The sequence below is a fragment of the Hippopotamus amphibius genome, chromosome 17 (assembly GCF_030028045.1).
Source record: "Hippopotamus amphibius kiboko isolate mHipAmp2 chromosome 17, mHipAmp2.hap2, whole genome shotgun sequence".
NCBI classification, from domain to species: Eukaryota; Metazoa; Chordata; class Mammalia; order Artiodactyla; family Hippopotamidae; genus Hippopotamus; species Hippopotamus amphibius.
Genome location: NC_080202.1, coordinates 22687070 through 22702039, shown reverse-complemented (window position 1 = coordinate 22702039; position 14970 = coordinate 22687070). Strand labels below are relative to the sequence as shown.

General features: G+C 49.6%; 2 protein-coding genes and 1 long non-coding RNA gene across 7 annotated transcripts in view; 2 read left to right on the top strand and 1 right to left on the bottom strand.

The window, feature by feature from the left end:
* Positions 1-4575, top strand: part of GGNBP2 (gametogenetin binding protein 2) — a 32732-nt gene extending 28157 nt beyond the window's left edge. For 3 of the 4 annotated variants that reach the window (XM_057714931.1, XM_057714932.1, XM_057714933.1), the window contains exons 10-14: positions 1154-1301; positions 1643-1768; positions 1851-1999; positions 2513-2761; positions 3804-4482. In XM_057714931.1, coding sequence (XP_057570914.1) covers positions 1154-1301; positions 1643-1768; positions 1851-1999; positions 2513-2761; positions 3804-4007 — 876 coding nt within the window. In that variant the 3' untranslated portion in view covers positions 4008-4482. Of the gene's footprint in view, positions 1-1153; positions 1302-1642; positions 1769-1850; positions 2000-2512; positions 2762-3803 lie in introns of all 4 variants that reach the window. The other variant, XM_057714934.1, reaches the window with a different exon arrangement.
* On the bottom strand, positions 1673-6437 carry LOC130840001 (uncharacterized). The gene is made up of 3 exons (XR_009049950.1): positions 6401-6437; positions 5564-5732; positions 1673-1809 (listed from the first exon to the last, which is right to left on the bottom strand). It is a non-coding gene; the product is annotated as an uncharacterized LOC130840001 (long non-coding RNA).
* Positions 6438-6550: 113 nt separating this feature from the next.
* On the top strand, positions 6551-14904 carry DHRS11 (dehydrogenase/reductase 11). 2 transcript variants are annotated; one of them, XM_057717018.1, is made up of 7 exons: positions 6551-6916; positions 9640-9849; positions 12256-12350; positions 12985-13114; positions 13734-13826; positions 14023-14088; positions 14214-14904. In XM_057717018.1, exons 1-7 carry the CDS (start codon positions 6560-6562, stop codon positions 14253-14255), a joined length of 993 nt encoding a protein of 330 aa, XP_057573001.1. In that variant the 5' UTR covers positions 6551-6559; the 3' UTR covers positions 14256-14904. The 2 variants fall into 2 exon arrangements, with proteins under 2 accessions (XP_057573001.1, XP_057573000.1); XM_057717017.1 differs by having other exon boundaries at positions 14023-14904.
* Positions 14905-14970: the final 66 nt, after the last annotated feature.

Here is a 14970-nt window from a genome sequence, read left to right as displayed (position 1 = left end):
AAATTAGTTGCAGTGTGGAACCTGACACCTCATCAGTGACCTTTTCATACTTTTAGATTAAAATCCATTGGTCTATCTTGGCACTTTGAATAGATTTTATTCATGCATGATTCTGTAACATCATGCATTGGTCATTTGAAAGATAATGGTTCACTGAGTTACACAGATCTTTCCAGATATTGACATTTCATTATGTAATATCAGATAATCATGTTAAAACCACCACCGTGTTAAAACCATCTGATGAGATGAATATCTCATCGGAAAGGTCTTTAAGTATTGGGAAGTTTCAAGCTCATCGTGCTTGTGTATGCAAGTTTTCAAAATTATGATTGTAGGTTAAAAGTTTGAATTTTATCAGTGACAACAAATTTTTTTCCTTGAAGAGATGGGCTGACTTCATTTTTGAGAAAATGTCTTTTAAATATCCAAGTCTGAGTAACCATAATTTGTCTCTCATTCTTTCCTTCAAGTGAAATTGATGTTCCAGGAAAATGCAGCTAGTTTAGCTTGCCACTCAAACAGTTGCACAAGTATTTTCTTGAGACAACCTTTATACATTGGTATGCATCAAAAGTGCTTTAAGCATTCTTCCCATTTATCACAGACTAATAAAAAGACCTCTACTCCATGAGTTGGTATTTAATAAAATTAATATTTTTACTGCTTCATCAAAGACATTCATAAGTGAAATATCCTTTTATCTATTTATTTCCTTATGAGAGTGCTTGACAAGTGAGGAATACAGTGACTGTTAGTACACACTTTGGTTGCCTCTGGCTTGGTTTGTGCTAAAGCACCAGCAACTTTTCCCACCATTGCTTTTATACCATCACTGTAAGTGTCAAGACAATGAAAAAGGCAAATCACACCTTAGTGTTAATGATGAAAATGGTTTTGACCTCGGGAGCCCCTGGGGTCAGCAGACTGCACTTTGGGAACAGCTACCCTAGACTTCCCTGATACCATTGCCTTAACTTATTTTTAATTGGTTCTTGGTCTTGAAAAGAATTGGTGATTTTTTTATGAGAATAGGTTTTTTTCAGTTTTTAACCTCATCACTCCTATCTAATTGGGTTAATGTTAAGGAAATTAAAATGTAGCCATTATGGAGGTAAAACTTTTCACTGTTTCTTAATATTGATCCTTAAAGGAAACAGACTTCATAGAAAACAGCTGCAAAGCCTGTGGCAGCACTGAAGATGGTAGTAGTTGTGTAGAAGTAATTGTTACCAATGAAAATACATCATGTACCTGTCCTAGCAGCGGCAATCTTTTGGGGTCTCCTAAAATAAAGAAAGGTAAGTAAATAATTTAAGAAAAATTAATTCTTAAGTTTATTCTTTCTTTCAAATATAAGAGCTTTTAGAGAGCCTATAACCTAGAACTTAGGAACTGCTTTGTAGCCCCAAGAATATATATAATTCAGTCAGACAGTATTTCCTTTTTCTTTTTGGTGTTTGACTTGTTAAATAATAACAAAATCAAAAACTGTAAATCTCCAACCATATTTTCATCATTTAATGCACTTTTTACTTTCAGTAAGCCATCAAATTTGAAATTTTTCTGTGGTCCCCAGTTGGTTCCTTCTTAATATATTTATCGGTGTGTTAATTGTAACTCTCACTTGATTTATTCTCAGGCTTATCGCCACACTGTAATGGTAGTGATTGTGGATATTCATCTAGCATGGAAGGGAGTGAAACAGGTTCTCGGGAGGGTTCAGACGTTGCCTGCACTGAAGGCATTTGTAATCATGACGAACACGGTAGGTTCAGATGAAGCTTCCCAGTTACTTCTGCTACCTGGCTGATTCAAGCACATAAACACGACATTATTGATTTCTGCAGGTGATGACTCCTGTGTTCATCACTGTGAAGACAAAGAGGATGATGGCGATAGCTGTGTGGAATGCTGGGCAAATTCTGAAGAGAACAACACCAAAGGAAAAAATAAAAAGAAGAAAAAGAAAAGCAAGATGTTGAAATGTGACGAACATGTAAGTGTCACAACTTGAAATTCCTAAACCTTTGCTCTTTTCCTTGGAGTGGCAAGTGTGCAGATTAGCTGCTAGGATTTTCTTTTTTAAGAATGAGTACCTATGCAGTGTCATTGGTTGCTCATTTTAGGATTTTTATATGCATGTGTGTCTGATGTAGTCGTTTGTCCAACAGTCCATGTGAATCATAAATCCAGTTCATTTTTTTCATAATAGTTTTTAATGTGTTAGCTCTGTAATCTTGAACAGTTTGCTTGATCTGTTTTCCCATCTGTAAAATGGAGAGAGAGTTCCTATCAGGTTAGGTCCTATGAAGATGAAATGAAATTATATTGATGGGTTAACATAGTGTTTTGTGTGCAGTAAATGTCTAGTAACTGCCTGCTGTTGCTATTATTCAGTATTCTTGCTAAAATCTTAACACACTCTCAGGGCATTTTTTTTCTTTAAAAGATAATAATTGCTATCATTCCCTGCCTTTTTGTTTGAGAAATCTTTTTGCTGTGGTTTCAGATCCAAAAGCTTGGAAGCTGTATTACAGATCCAGGTAATCGAGAGACCTCAGGAAATACCGTGCACACAGTGTTTCACCGTGACAAGACCAAAGATGCACATTCTGAAAGCTGTTGCGGCTCTGAAAAGGGTGGGCAGCTGCTGCCTTGGTTTGAGCACAGGAAAAATGTACCACAATTTGCAGAACCTACAGAAACATCGTTTGGTCCTGATTCTGGAAAAGGTGCCAAGAGCTTAGTTGAGCTCCTTGTAAGTAAGCCATGCTATCTTTTTGTGTATAACTGATTGCTCACGGGGTAGATGTGGGAGGGGACAGTATCTGAGGGTTTAACACTGGGAATGGGAGGAGGCTTTTAAGCTATAAAGGGTAGTATTTCATTATTTTTTGGTGACCTGATTCCTGCTCTTCCACTTGTGGTTTATGTAACTGCTCTGGAGCACATTTCCTTGTCTTCCTTTGTCTCAAAGGTAGAAGACACTAATTGGGAGAGGGGGATAGAGTTAGCATTCTGTCCAGGAGTCTGACTCCTTGATGACAGTTATTATAAGCAAACTGCCTGAGTGGCAATTTATGGTAGTCACCCTACTAGACCAGGAAAAAATATAGAATCTGAACTAGAGCCCACTTTCTAGGTTACTTCCTTTAGGTGTCATGTAGGATAAAAGCATAACTGAACTTGGAAAATATAATTGACTCCAATTCTTGATGCTTTAGAATAATTATACCTAATTCCAAGTGACCCAGTGCATAGTTTGTGTGGGACTTGGAGGAGGGGCAAGGAAGGGGAAGGGTGGTATCTTTTCTATAGTCATTATAGGATCCCAAGGGGACCAAATCCTTTAGAATACTGGCTTTTTTCTTTCTTATATGGTTGTAAAGTTTAATGGTGATGCTGTATATTTCATAAGTTTAAAAAAGGTTATATTTTACTTAATTTGTAGAGGTAAAAGTTTCAGCATAGAACCAGCCAGAGGTAAATTAAGTCAGGTTATTTAAAATTTGGTGGCTATTTGTAACCATCTCTAATTAATCACTTTTTCAGGATAAAGTGTGTTGGTAGTCTGCTTGTAGGCTTCTAGGACAAGTTATAGAGCCAGAGTTTTAAAACAAGCTGAGTTGCATTTTATTCTTACTTAGTACTTCCTAAGACAAAATGACATTATGCTTATCCTGTAAACATTCCAATTAAACTAAAAGCTAGACTGCTTAAATTTTTCACTGTCCTCCATCAGCATAGCATTTTGCATTCTTAATTTAAGTCATAGTCTTAACTACTGCTTTAATTTGCAGGATGAGTCTGAATGTACTTCAGATGAGGAAATCTTTATCTCACAAGATGAAATACAGTCATTTATGGCTAATAACCAGTCTTTCTACAGCAATAGAGAACAATACCGACAGCATCTGAAGGAGAAATTTAATAAATACTGCCGCTTAAATGATCACAAGAGGCCCATTTGTAGTGGCTGGTTGACAACGGCTGGAGCAAATTAAATAAATAAAATAGCTCTGTCTTTCAATGAAACACTCAAGATGACTACTGCGCCTTCTCTTTCAAAAAAAAAAACTCTTAATTTAGTGACTTATGGCAAAATTTTATCTTAAATCAATGTGATTCTTTCTTGTTTTGGGAGACGGTGGAGGTAACCTCATTAGTTTGTTCTTTCTTCAGGCTTGTGTCTTTAGTTGTGTGGCTGCTCAGGCCTGCCGTATGATTTAAGCCATCTCTTTTCATTAAATGTTTCTCTTCCTGTGAGACTTACTAAAAAGCAACTTAGTGGCAAAAAGTAATGTTGTACTTATACTTCTGTACAGAAATGACAATGAGCTGAATATATGGTTTTACAAAGTAGACATCCACTTGCGAAATGTTTGGATGTAATGTCAAAGCGCAATGTGCAAAATTTAAAATAAAGAATATTTATTAATACGCATAGTAAAATTTGGTGTACATGTTCTTCTTAATGTGTGGCAGTATTTTAATTTGCCACCTGTGGTCTTGGTACTTGGCTAGCATTGATGTTAGAGAGGATGAAGAGCAAATGAGGAGAGAGATACAGATTGCTGGAGACAACATTCTTCCTTCATCAGAGTTGACGACCGAGAAAAGCAGTTTCCGGTCTTCTGTTTTGAAAGAATAAATTTGCTGCAATACTTTTAAATACTGGCTAGCATCTTACTTCCTCTTGAGACTTTTAATTGCTGTTATTAATAAAGTTCCCTGATACATGACACAAAGCACCTTAAATTCAGAGGTTTGTATTGAACTAGAAGAATGAAAACAAAACTTGGCAGAATTTCAACCAAAGGTTGCCTGCTAAGTAATTACTCAGCGTGTAGAGAACTGGAAGCAGAAGGCTGCACTGAGAGCTAACCACACTGCGGTCTAAGTGCCTGTTCCTTATCTGGTTTCCAACAATAAGTCACTATGGCATTAAAGTTTACTGTTTTCACAAGCTGTCTGTGAGTACTGAAGAAGGAGAGATTCCCCTAGGAGTAGCATCTGGCTGCCATTTAAAAGGTTGAGTCAATAGTTCAGTAAACTCATGTGCTTAGAGCTTTGTGTCTACAGGTTGATGATAGTTGGTGGGTAGCAGACAAATAGATGGTCAGTACCTCTGTGCAAGTGGGGAATGGAGTGAATTTTATAGGCTTTCTACCACTTAATCAGATTTCTAATCAGATTTCAAGCAGGCAACAGCAGAAGATTAGTGCGATTTAACTGTTGTAGTTGGTGGCTTTTTTTTTTTTTGATCCAGCCCCTGAGTTGTCTTTTCAAATCAAAGTGTTGTATAGGGATTGGTGCAGAGATAAAATGAGTGATTCCTTTCTGACCCTTGTTTGCTCTCATCGTGGAGTCCATAAAAAATGACTAAGGGTCTCACACAGCCCTTGGCTCTGAGCCCAAACCCCTCTCCACCACCTGTTGCAGTGGAGTTTTCTCTTGAGATCCCTAAATTAAGCAAGGGCTGGTTTGGTTTGGTTTTTATCTTTGCCCCTGGGGCCAAACACAGGAGTGCTTGTTGAATGAATAAACCAGCCACACTCACTGCTTATTCCATGGCTTGCAGTGGCAGGACTCCAGCAGTTATGCAGAGATGTTTTCTCTTTGGAAGGATGGCTATATAAAGAATGCAGAAGTGAGGCAGTTTTCAGTGCTTCGATGGGATATCCTTAGTGGTCAGCAAAGTGAGTTCTACTTTGGACAGAACCAACAACCTAAGAAGAGACAAAGGAGAATGGAGTGAAGGCAGTTTAGGAGCATATCCCCTGGCCTAATACTGGACTGCTTGCCATCCAAGCCAGGCTTCACACCTGTTTCACTATAGTCTATAAAATTAGAGTGTTAACTGGTACTATCTCATATGGCTGTTGTGCCTATTAACGTATTTAAAGTGCTTAAAAGTGCCTGTCCCACAGTAGGCGCTCAATAAATGTTAGCTGTTGCTTCAGTCTTTCACATACACCGTGATACATTTGCTGCAATGGAAGTGAGAGGGCTTGGGAAAGTTGTAGACTACATGTAGGTCATTAGGGATACAATACCCCCAATACACGTGTGCTGGGGGGTGTTCGCATTTTCAATCATCAGTTCTCCTTGGTGAGTAAGGCCAAGGGATCAAGGAGGGTTGAAAGCCCTTCCCACGGTCACCCAACGTTGATAGCTGAGACACTCAGCCTTTTCTGAGCTGAATCCTTCCCATCAGCCAGCGGCTGGTACTAGGAGGGCGTTGGAGTCACCTTAAGTGCCCTTAATTTCTCTTCCTGGCCTTAGGGGTCAGGAACAGATAAGGCAGCCCGAGCAGGAGGCAAAAGCACGTGCGTTCTCAGGCCTGGTGCAAGCCCCCACCAAACCTCGTTTCCTCTCCCCAAGGGTAGGAGCTCACCGGGAACGCGGAACCACTAGCTCCCAGCACCCTCCTGCCCTGTCCCGCGAGAAGCGGCTTCCTCCCTGCGGGGACTGGGCGGGGCCGGAAGGGGCGGGACCACACCCGCGCGCCGGCGCAGGGGGCGGGGCGGCCAGGCTGGAGCCGTCCTCCCGCGGGATGTGGCCGATTACCCAGCAGCGGAGGGCGGAGCCGGGGACGGAGGCCGGCCAGAGTGGAGGCAGGTCCGGGCGCAGCTCGGACGCTGGCAGGTCGGCGGCGGGGGCCGCGGCGGTGACGACAGAGCGGCCGGGCCCCTACGACCCGGGGCGGGGCTCTGCGATCCAAGCGCTCGGCTCCCCGAACGAGGTGGGCGGGCGGCTCGGTACCCTGGCCAGGGCCGGCATGGAGCGGTGGCGTGACCGGCTGGCACTGGTGACGGGAGCCTCGGGGGGCATCGGCGCGGCCGTGGCCCGGGCCCTGGTCCAACAGGGACTGAAGGTGGTGGGTTGTGCCCGCACCGTGGGCAGCATCGAGGTAAGGCCCTGCTGGGGAGCGGGTCGCTCAGGGTAGCGTCGTTTCCGCCCGGCTGGGGTCCAGGTGGGGGATGGGGAGTGGTTGGACCCAAGCTGTCATTCTGCAAGAGAGATGGATGCCTAGGTGGGGTGTGAGCGGGGGTGCTTTTGGATCCCTTAAGGCAGAACTCCACTTTCGCTTTTTAAAGTTCCGTCTTTTACGGAGCCTTTTCTCCTGACAGCCTCTACTCCAGTATACCAGATCTCTGACTTACTGGCATCTTTCTCCTTGTCTCCTACCTGCCTGCCCAGGTTGGCTGAGGAAAGGAGAAACCAGAGATCAGGGGCTAGCTAGGCAGCCAGGGAGAAGGAAAGAAAGCTTTCTGGTCTCAGAGGCTGAGTTGGCTACTGTATTGCTTCCTCTGGTACCCAGAGCTGGCCCACAAAGCCAAGCAAAGTGAACAGGAGCTAAAGGTTTTGATCACGGTCATTTTCACCCAGGACTGAGAGAGGGGTTGGGGTGGGAGTGGAGCTTTTCTGAAGAGGCTCAGCTCCATCCTTCCCCAAAATGTGAGAGTTAGCCCCTACCTAATAGACATAAGGGATAAATGGGCTATACAGGTAGACCTTACTTCAATCTGACTGTTCTAGGTGGGATCGACTAGGTGAAATAGGGCATTGAACATGTGAGCCCTGGGGGACAAGGCATCATGGAACTGAACTGAGAAAATCCTGGTTTTTCTTTTACCATGGGTTGGGAGCCCCAAGAGCTGTGAACAGTAAGAGCTCAGAGAAAAATGAAATGAAGTTGGTTATCTTGGAGCAGGGAGGAAGAAGATGAGAAATTTCCATCACAGGATCACTTTGGATTTGCGCCTGGCAAGACCGCTCGCAGGGTTTGGGCTAGTGCTTAGCTTTATCGCCACCCTTGCTCAAAGTCTCTGGGCAGGGAGAGGGTGCCAGGGCCTTGGGTGGGGGCAGAGCAGCAAGGTGTCCAGGAAGAAGGACTGTCCCCTCCCCTGCTGCTGACCAAAGGTACACTTTATAGCCTCCAAGATAGTTCCAAGGTCACCTGGCTATACTGTTGCCCCACTCTGCCCCTCCCTTTCTGCTATTTTGAGGTGCTCAGGGCCCGGCTCCCACTTTGGAGCCCAGAGGATCAGACCAGGAATTAGACCACTTGATTTCCTAATTCTAAAACCATATTTGCCTTCTCTTCCTACCCCTCCCCGCTCAGGAAAGGGGTCCCTGAACCCCAAGGAGATCCCTGGGCTGATCCCTCAGCCCCAGGGTGACTCCTTCAATGAGGGGAGAATGGCTCTGCTGTGAGGGGACTGACATGATTTCACGTCATTTTTGAGGATAGATGAGGACAAGTAGGGCAATGAGAAGGCACTGACAGGGAGAAAGATGTTCTCAGTCCCTCCATTCTGGCTTTTCTGCAGGGCTTTGAGTCTGGTGGAGGACGGGAGAAGCTGCATGCCAGGGGAGGGGAGACTTGCAGGCTTCTCTGTCCACAGTCTGCTTTTATTGATTGGCTGATGCCCTCATTCGTTGATACTAAAACAAAATTTGAGTTCTGGCCTCCTACAACGAGAAGCCCTATTTCCTGGGGTGGTGGTGAGTAGGTGAAATCGGGTGAAGGGGCACCTCTGAGTCCCAGAGGATTGTACCTCTTCAAGTCTAGGAAAGTTAAAGCAGAAAAGAATTTCCTAGGTCACCTGACCCAGCCCTTTTTTCGCAGCTTGGTTTGGGGGAGGGAAGGTGTTCCAGGGCAGCTGGCCAAGCTGGCCTTCCTCTAGGGCACCGTGCACCTGCCACCCTCTCCCTCCCACACATGTACATAGTCACCTTCACAAGGCTCAGGTGCCTGGTCACTGCCCCCAAGGCTACCACAGAGCTTGCTTTCCTCCTGCTTCTGCATGGCAGCTTCCCGCCCAGCCATCTCTCAACGGCTCTCCTCTCTCAGGGATCCTTAGTGTCTCGAGGACCCAGGCAATGCACAGGGGGTGCCCAGTGTCACCTGCCACCTGGTTTGGCTCATAGGCTCCAGAGAAACTTTGGGGTGGAGGATGGTGCACTGTGGGTCAGAGAGAAAGCATCTGTCCTGACTTCCTGACCCTTTCTATAGGCAGGGCGCAGGGAGACTGGCAGTTGGGCTCAACTGAAAAGTATGTGTGAGGACTCTGAGCCAGCTGGCTGCAATTTGTGGAGGGAGGGCGATAGTTTAGATTTAAGCCCTTCTGGGAGGGGTTGGATGGAGTGATGGGAGAGAAGAGAATTGAGGCCCTGGTGTAACCCGCCGGTGACTCTTGGCACTGGCGGAAGAAGCACGGGGTGGAGTGAGGCTTGTGTCTCCCCTGTGAGTGGAGATGTGTTCCTGTTGGGAGACAGTCAGAAAAGAGATATCACTCCGTTCCCAGGATCCCTGGGCCCCTTCTCTGGCCCCTTCAGAGCCCCAGCCCTTCTCCCCTCTTAGACCTGAGGACTTGAGTTTACCCGTGAGGTTGCTTCATTGATGGTCTTAGCCTCCCCCTCCCTACCTCTGGGAGTGCTCTCACCCCCCCGGGACTTTGACCAAAGAGGACACGCTTTGGGGATGAGCAGTCCCAGCATCTCTGCGGCTGCAAGGCAGCAGCCAAATGCGAGAGTCCTGTGAGCGGTGACAGCGGTGAGCAGGTCTCTGGGTGGGGACGTGTGGAGTTGAGCAGCTCACCCCAGTTAGACCCCTGTTGGGTTTCATAGGAGCTGGCTGCCGAATGTAAGAGTGCAGGCTACCCCGGGACTTTGATCCCCTACAGATGCGACCTGTCGAACGAGGAGGACATCCTCTCCATGTTCTCGGCGGTCCGCTCTCAGCACAGCGGTGTGGACATCTGCATCAACAATGCTGGCTTGGCCCGGCCAGACACCCTGCTCTCAGGCAGCACCCGCGGTTGGAAGGACATGTTCAATGTAAGGGCAGCGGGCCTGCAGGGAAGGGGCGGGGGGAGGTTGGGAGGAGAGGGGGAAGCTGGGGGGGCTGCTCGGGATAGACATCTAGCAAGAGGGGGCTTCCGTTTCCTACCTGGGGCACTCTGACTCTCCCCTGCTTCTCTTCCCCAGAGGGAGAGAGAGTGGATGAATGGCCAAATCGTTCCCATTCTTCTTTCCTTTGAGCCCCTGGGGGCAGTCCCTCAAGTCTAGGCTCTAGGCTGATTTCCTTCTGTTGGAAGAGAGATTGGTAGGGGGGAGAACTGCTGTCAGTCCAACGTCCCCACGTGTCAACACTGTGCTGGGTGCTTGGGAACATGGTCTTATAGGAAGAAAAGGAACCGTGAGACAGGGGATGATGAGGGTGACGATGTCACTCAGCCCCACCAGCAACTGTGTGGCTTCAGGCAGTAGTTTCCCTCTCTGAGCATCAGTCTTGTCACATTTAACTGGGATGAAACACACCTAGACCATCAATATCTGGGGGCACAGACTCCAGTGTCCCCTGGGGCCGGGCAGGTACATAAATGAGTGAGGCGGGTCACGTGGGAGAGCACATGGCTGTGTAGGGGGGTGGCCGCCACTGCAGTCCAGACCGTGTGGGCCTGGTGTGGCCAGATATTATGACTTCTCTGAGAGCAGCGGGGAGCCTAGATTTTCATGTGGAGCCCCACCCCTTCCATTCCCCAAAACCTCAGCTCCAGGAGGGCAAGGAGTTTTGCCTGTTTTATTCTCTGTTACAGCCTCAACCTGCAAACATTCCATAGATATTTTTTGCGTGAATGAAACCTTCCAATGCATTTTGGAAAGGAATTTTAAAATGTTTTAAAACCATGTGTGGACCAAACACAGCTTTTAGGACATGGGTTTTCAACTTCTAGACTGTATTCTGGGGCAATATATTAGGGTATGAAAATATTCTGAGACGTTGAAAGCGGTGTGTACATGGGATGCTTCTCTCCCCTCACAGTACTTTTCACATGTGCTCACAGTAGATTTAGCACCTAACAGGTGCATGGGCCCAGAAAAGAGCAGTGAACGTTGAAACAGTGAACAGGGGAAATAAAGCACTGCCCCCTTGCCCTCAGAGAGCCTCCTGGGAGATCCGAGTTGTGGTCCTCACCTGCGGTAAGGGAGTCTCTAAACCTGAACCTCCGCTTGTCCTTCTGTACGGTGAGGCACATATATTAAATCCCTAAGACCCCTTTCAGCTTGAACAGTGTGTAATTCTCTTAGGATCATCTTATGAGGCATCTCCCAATAGAACCACATCAGTGAACACACAGGGAACCCTTGACCCCCAGACCTAGGAGATGCACTCCCCTGGCCTGAGGGGATCTGTTTCTCCTACTCCATCCGTCCGTCCTCAGGAGCTGAGTTCTCTGCCCCACAAACCCACATTGTTAAGAGGACCAGAAGCAGGGCTGGAAACGTCCTATGTCCTGCCGTGAACGCTGGGGCAGGTTCACACCAAGAGTGTTCTGTCCTGATGCCTGGCTCTGACACCCGATAAAGAGAAACATGTAATCTCCCGGCTGGTCTCCTCTCTTCCCCAGAGGAGAGAGTGAAGACCTGCTGAAAGCTTTATCTCTGCTTGTCCTCGTGGACGAGGCTAAGGGGTGGGGCTGGGCAGGAGCTTTAGAGCAGAGACATGTCTTTAGGCCTCTGTTCCATGAAGGGCAGGGATCTGGGGTCACCTCTGCCAGAGGAGCAGGAGTGGGCGGGGGCCAAGGAAGGCAGGGAGTCCCCATGCCCTTGGGAGGTCCCCTGCCATCCTGTGACAAGTGACTCCACCCTATGAAGAGTCTCTGTGCCTAGTCTTGTAGATGGAACAGAGGTTAAAAGAAGGCGTGGCGGGAAGGAGGGTCAGGCCTCCTCCACTGTAGTCTCGAGGGAGGGGACAGGCACAAAGAGTAGCTGGCTAAGGTGGGGAGAGGCTGAGGTCTGTCCTGAAGCCATTTCAGGAAGGATTTTAGGCTGTTTAGGAGAGAGGAGAGTCAGTGACTCTGTCCCAGAGAAGAGTAGGGTCTTTGGGGAAGAAACGGAGATGCTTCCCTAAAGCAGAGGTTCTGCTGTTTGCAGAGGAGATGGCCAAGACAGGGAGGGTTCCTGGGTCACGGGTGGGTCTGGGGGGTTTCCGTTCCTGTTTGCAGGAACTTGGGGGCAGCATCCGGGGAGAGGTGCTCCCCCTGCTGTCCGCCGGGGCTGGTGGCTTTAGCGGGAGGAGCACCGAAGGCCAGGTGCCCTGGGCCCTCCCCTGGTCTCTGCTGGGACCTGGACCCTGGTTTGGATGCCGCCGCCACCCCGCTCCCCGGGGTGCTCTGCGGCCCCATCACCTGCTCAGGTGGGCCCAAGCTGGAGACACCCCATTGCCCCCCTGGCCTGCAGGTGAACGTGCTGGCCCTCAGCATCTGCACACGGGAGGCCTACCAGTCCATGAGGGAGCGGAAGGTGGATGACGGGCACATCATCAACATCAACAGGTGAGGCCCTGGCCGAGCGCTGGCGCTCAGGTCACCACACACCCTGCACGCTGGGTGACCTGCTGCGGCTCGTTTCACCTCTTTGGACCTCAGTTTCCTGGGTGGTAAAACAGGGACTTCACACCCAGTTAACACCCAAATGGCACGATTATGGTGAGAGGAAGGGTAGGATGCAGCAGACACCAGCCCCAAGGTGGCTCGAAGGAGTAGCTCAGCCCCTTTGCCGCTGAAGCCTGGGGGCTCTGCCGGGGCTGAGGTTCCCCATTCCTCAGGCCGCGGCATGAACCGCACCTCGCGGCACAGAGACTACGCAGTCTCTGTCATCGGGGCGTCCCCGGAGACATGGCCTCCGGCCCACAGATCTCCTGGTAGAACCACATCCCTGCGCACACAGGTGAAAGCAAGGGAGTGTTGACAGCCAGCATGGACTGGAGAGGGAATGCCGTGGGGAGCGCAGGGAGGGCTTCGCGGAAGAGGGAGGCTCCCAGGAGCTGCCAGGAGTACAGAAGCTGGCTCGGTGGCCATGAGGACGGCCTCTGGAGGTCCCGTTTAGAAGGCGTCTGGGGGTGGGCTTGGCTGGCACAGCACGGGCACCGCTTCACTCTCTTCTTTTCCCTTCTCTCCGTCCACCCAGCATGTGTGGCCACCAAGTGCCACCCCCGTCCGTGACCCATTTCTACAGCGCCACCAAGTACGCCGTCACCGCGCTGACGGAGGGGCTGAGGCAGGAGCTTCGGGAGGCCCAGACCCACATCCGAGCCACGGTGAGGGGTGGCCTGGCCCCGCTGGGGACGGGCAGGCCCAGGCCCTCCCCACCCCACACACTCACGGCCCCGGGAGCCCGTGTCCCGGGTGTGCTGCGGAGAGCTCCTGGGTCTCCTGGGCTCTGCTGCTACGTGCACGGCCCTGCTCAGCACCTGAGCTCCCGAATTTCTTTGACTTTGAGGTGGGAGGGGGGTGACCTGAAGAGAACACGGTGGGTGAGGTTGAGGGAAAGCAAGGGATTGTGGGAAACCTTGGCTGGAAAGCGGGACTCTGGGCTCTTCCCTGAAGGCTGCATGGCCCGGGTGACTTGCTCAACCTCCCCAAGCCTCAGTCTTCTCATCTGCAAAATGGAGATGATCATACCTCTCAGGTTATGAGGTTTTAAGGGACACCACTTTGTAAAACTGACCTGGCTTACAGCACTGGCTCTGTAGCTGGTAGCAATCATTCTGATAATACCCAGTGGCAGCTCTGGAGGGAGGAGGTGGCTGCTGGACGTCGGGCAGCCATCCCTGTGAAGCTGGGGCTCTGTGGCCTCCATCCTCCCCCGGCAACCTCCCCGAGGCCTGGCCTCTGATTGGGGCCCAGCTCCTGAGCAGGCTCTTTCTGTTGGCCCAGTGCATCTCTCCGGGAGTGGTGGAGACACAGTTCGCCTTCAAACTGCACGACAAGGACCCTGAGAAGGCAGCTGCCACCTATGAACACATGAAGGTGGGGCCCAGTGAAGCCACCCACTCCCTAAGTGAAGGCAGAGGGAACCCTGGCCTTTAGACCTTGCCCTTCTAGCCAGCCCGTCGCCCCTCCTGGAGGGTGGGGGTGGGAATGTGGATGCTGGAGAGGACCTCAATGGTGGGAGGGAACTTGGATCCATTCTGTCCTCATCTCACCCCTTCCCCCGTGCTCTCAGTGTCTCAAGCCTGAGGATGTGGCCGAGGCTGTCATCTATGTCCTCAGCACGCCCCCACACGTCCAGGTGAGTCCGGCCCCTTGGCTGTCCATGCCCCGGAGCAGCCCAGCCAGCCCCAGAGGAGGAGAGCAGGGAGGCCTTAATGGGGTGGGGGAGCGTCCTGGCTTCCTCAAGCCTTGTGCCTTCTGCAGATTGGAGACATCCAGATGAGGCCCACGGAGCAGGTGACCTAGTTTCCTGTGGGGAGCTCCTCCTTCCCTCCCTGCCCCTCACGGCTTGGCACCTGCCTCTGCATTTTGGGTGTTGATTTCTGGACCCTTGGATTCCCCTTCCTTTCCCCACCCCCCAGCCCCAGGGGCTAGAACACTTGTTTGAGGTTTTTATATAATCTTGTCAAATTGTTTCCACCATGAATATGAAAAATGGGCGTGAATATGAAAAATGGGCGGGGGAGAGGAGTTGGTATCCCTGATTATCTTACCTGCTGATTCATGCTTGGTCCCCTTCATGGGCTCCTTGGCCTTTGTTTGCTATCCTCGGTCTCTTCCTTTTGACTTGGGGAAGGGACAGTGGCCAAAAGTGGGGCTTTCCCCTGTCTTCTCGTACCCCACCCCCATCCCTTGAGGATGAAGCGGCAGAGGAGCCCTCACCTTCCACCTGAATGGTTATCGAGGCTCCAGGCTTCCTCCTCTCCCTGCCCCACCGCCCCCACCGCCCCTTCTTTTTCCCGTCCCAGTTCTCCAGCCCCACTGTGGCTTCTCAGCCCCCCCGGGTGGGGTCCTCAATCCATTCTGACTACACCAGGGCCTGCCTCCCATGTGGGTTTCACTGTGATCATTAAAAAAGAAAAATTGCAACAACCTACATCCGCTTCAGAAGTGCCTTTCAGTTCTTCCCCCTTCCTGTGATCAGGAATGATCGCGTCTCAGTTTCTTCCAGGAGAGTGGG

Excerpts from the sequence above, each read along its gene's own strand:
- DHRS11 (XM_057717017.1), top strand. The coding sequence starts at position 6,560 with ATGTGGCCGATTACCCAGCAGCGGAGGGCGGAGCCGGGGACGGAGGCC. Across the intron at positions 9,850-12,255 it reads GTTGGAAGGACATGTTCAAT|GTGAACGTGCTGGCCCTCAG; the intron begins GTAAGGGCAGCG and ends CCTGGCCTGCAG. Across the intron at positions 12,351-12,984 it reads CACATCATCAACATCAACAG|CATGTGTGGCCACCAAGTGC; the intron begins GTGAGGCCCTGG and ends CCGTCCACCCAG.